This window comes from Pundamilia nyererei, unplaced genomic scaffold, assembly GCF_000239375.1.
Source record: "Pundamilia nyererei isolate P.nyererei 1_Seehausen unplaced genomic scaffold, PunNye1.0 scaffold00010, whole genome shotgun sequence".
In the NCBI taxonomy this organism is placed as follows: domain Eukaryota; kingdom Metazoa; phylum Chordata; class Actinopteri; order Cichliformes; family Cichlidae; genus Pundamilia; species Pundamilia nyererei.
Window position 1 is genome coordinate 5,059,037 of NW_005187411.1, and position 2,763 is coordinate 5,061,799.

Here is a 2,763-nt window from a genome sequence, read left to right on the forward strand (position 1 = left end):
TATATGTGTGTTTTTCAGCACATGTAGAAAATGAGGAGCAGTACACTCAGGCCCTGGAGAAGTTTGGAGAAAACTGTGTGTACAGAGACGATCCTGATCTGGGCTCAGCTTTCCTCAAGTTCTCCGTCTTCACCAAGGAGCTCACAGCGCTTTTCAAAAACCTTGTGAGTTCACACTGTATGTGTATGTGGCTGTATGTGTGGGTGGGTAAAGTCCTCTGGGACAAAGACAAATTTTCATGCTGTCCTTAATTGTGTTTATTCCACCGTGTGTGTGTTCTCTAACACACACTGAGCACACACCAAGTCCAGCTTGAACTTAAAGCCCTGAGGACGTAGCCCTAGTTTTTCCATCAAGACATCTGAAGAGCCAGTGCAACACCAAATATCTCCTGGATCTAATACTGCCTGATCTGTTAAGCCCAGGTCTTGTATGAAAGCCAACGCTTCATTAAAAAAATTTGACTCCATCTTGTGAGGTCTGTCGCTCCCCTCGCACACTTTATCAGCTCATACCGAGAACGGGAGCTTTAGATTTTGTGTTGGTGTGATCTCAGCGTCTTATATTAAAGAAATATGAGCTTCTGCCTGACCTGGATGTGAAGATGTAATCTCCAATAGCTTAAGAAAGCACTGGGTTCCTGGATTGCATGTAGGGGCTGGCCTTTATAGCAGCTTGGAAACAGCCGAGTTAAAGGCAGAATTTGTGTCTTTAACAAGTTTGAAATGTGATTAAAAATGAAAATAATACCAAGGGTGGTGGAATTTTTGGACCCAAGACACTCAGCTATGTGTAATTAACCCTTTTGCACCTTCACTCGATGTTTTCTCACAAGCTTAACGATTCCTGAATCCATTTCAGACTAAAATCTTAATAGCATTTAGTTCAATTCACTTTTGTTTAGATGCCACCGATTCACAATAACAGTCACTTTGTATAGTAAGATCTGACAGTGTTAGAGAGGATCTCCTACAGTTGAACAAATGATCAATTCAGGTCTCAAGCACACAAATCTAGAGCTAAGTCCGTGACTCTCGTGGCAAGCATGGTTTCCAGGAAAAGAATCTGCATTCCTGGACTGGTTAGCAAGTATAATCAGTCCCAAAGAGCGTGCCGCAATAAAAACCTCCCTGTGATTGCTTTGGTTGCTAGCAGACTGTAGTGATCGCCTATAGTTTGCATGTACAAGGACTTTTCTGCAAACACTCTCCGAGAAGCAGTGAAACTTGAAAAAAATGGAACACCAAACAGAAATCGAGAGCATTCTCCTTCAAAGTAAAAGATTTATCTCACTGCTGCAACCAGAACATTTTCAACTTTTATTTTGAAGGAGAACAGTATTTGCTTCCTGTTTGCGTGACATTTTTCACAGTTTCACTGCTGTTTGGTAAGTAGTTTGCAAGTATCTGGAGACTTCTGTGCAAACTGCTGACGACTGCAGCAACCTGCTAGCAACTAAAGCTATCACAAGTAGTTTTTTGCTGCCAAATGGTCACCAACACGTAACTAAGCCTGTGTGACTGAGACCTTATCTTCATTAAGATGCTACATACTGCAGGCTTAAAGAATAACAAAACGAATGACCTGATTCAGCTGATTTCCAACCTTCCTTGACTGAGAAACCATCCATACCACTGCTTTTATTGTAAAACATGACCAGTTGTGTATACATGCTGTCGCAGTAGATGTTTACACATATTTATTTTTAGTGTTTAGTGACTGTTTCCACTGAACCTGTGTGACGTGTTCTGTGTTACAATTTGTCTGCTAGTTGCTTCTTTATTTGCGCAGCATTAGCCTTTCAACGCTATTATTTACTTAAGATGAAGAGCGGAAACTCTGGATACTCTGGATTTTGTATGTCCACTGCAAGGAGACGCAGCACACAGGACACTGCTGAAAGGATTACGTCTCAGTGACTTTCAGTCTCCTGCTGTCTTAAAATCTCTGACGTAACCTTTCGACTCTTATTTGTGTCTCTCTTCAACTTCCTCCAGTTCCAAAACATGAACAACATCATCACCTTCCCTCTGGACAGCCTGCTGAAAGGAGACCTGAAGGGTGTCAAAGGGGTAAGGAAACTAAACAGCAAGTCTTTGTGTTACTCTCCATGTGCTGTGTTTTATACAGGAGGAAATATTAAAGCCATTATTCTTGGATGATGCCCTGAAGTACCTCTTATTCTGCGATAGTGGACGGACACTAAGGGTTGTTCTTGCACTAATTTCAATGTAAATGTCAGCTGATGAACATATTCATCTTGCAGTTGTTTAATCCGTCAAAGAAACCAGATCGCAGAGTGAAAACGGCTCACTAGACGTACAGAGAGACCTTCTGAGTGGTTCAAAGCTGCTGGACAATTATTACCCTCCTTTAGGTGCTGCAGTCTAGCTATCAAGGTTAATAACACGCTGCTTTGATCTCAGACCACGTTCCTGTTCCCAAAAAAGTAAAAGTGGAGCTGGCAACACAGAGAGAGAGATGGTGGATGAAGCAGTTCCTGGAATATACCTGTCTGCAGCAGAGCTGATTCATCAAACTGCAGAATAAAAAAATCAGCCTCTGACTGAATGAATATTAATGTTAATGTTTTTGTGTAGTTATGCAAAACTATTAGGGATGGAGTCCACAATCTCTCAGCTTGAGTGATTATTTATTAATGTCTTTAATTGCTGCTACAATGGTGCAGGTTCATATTAAAATGGCCATAAGGTCAGCAAGCGTGCAAATAACAACACCAGTGAGAGCAGATATTCTTAATAA

The 2,763-nt window shown here is 41.4% G+C and overlaps 1 protein-coding gene across 3 annotated transcripts in view; it reads left to right on the forward strand.

Moving 5' to 3' along the window:
• Positions 1 to 2,763, forward strand: part of asap2a (ArfGAP with SH3 domain, ankyrin repeat and PH domain 2a) — a 55,072-nt gene that overhangs the window by 24,447 nt on the left and 27,862 nt on the right. For all 3 annotated transcript variants that reach the window (XM_005723921.1, XM_005723920.1, XM_005723922.1), the window contains exons 3-4: positions 19 to 164; positions 1,998 to 2,072. In XM_005723921.1, the coding sequence (XP_005723978.1) occupies positions 19 to 164; positions 1,998 to 2,072 (221 nt within the window). The remainder of the gene's footprint in view (positions 1 to 18; positions 165 to 1,997; positions 2,073 to 2,763) is intronic.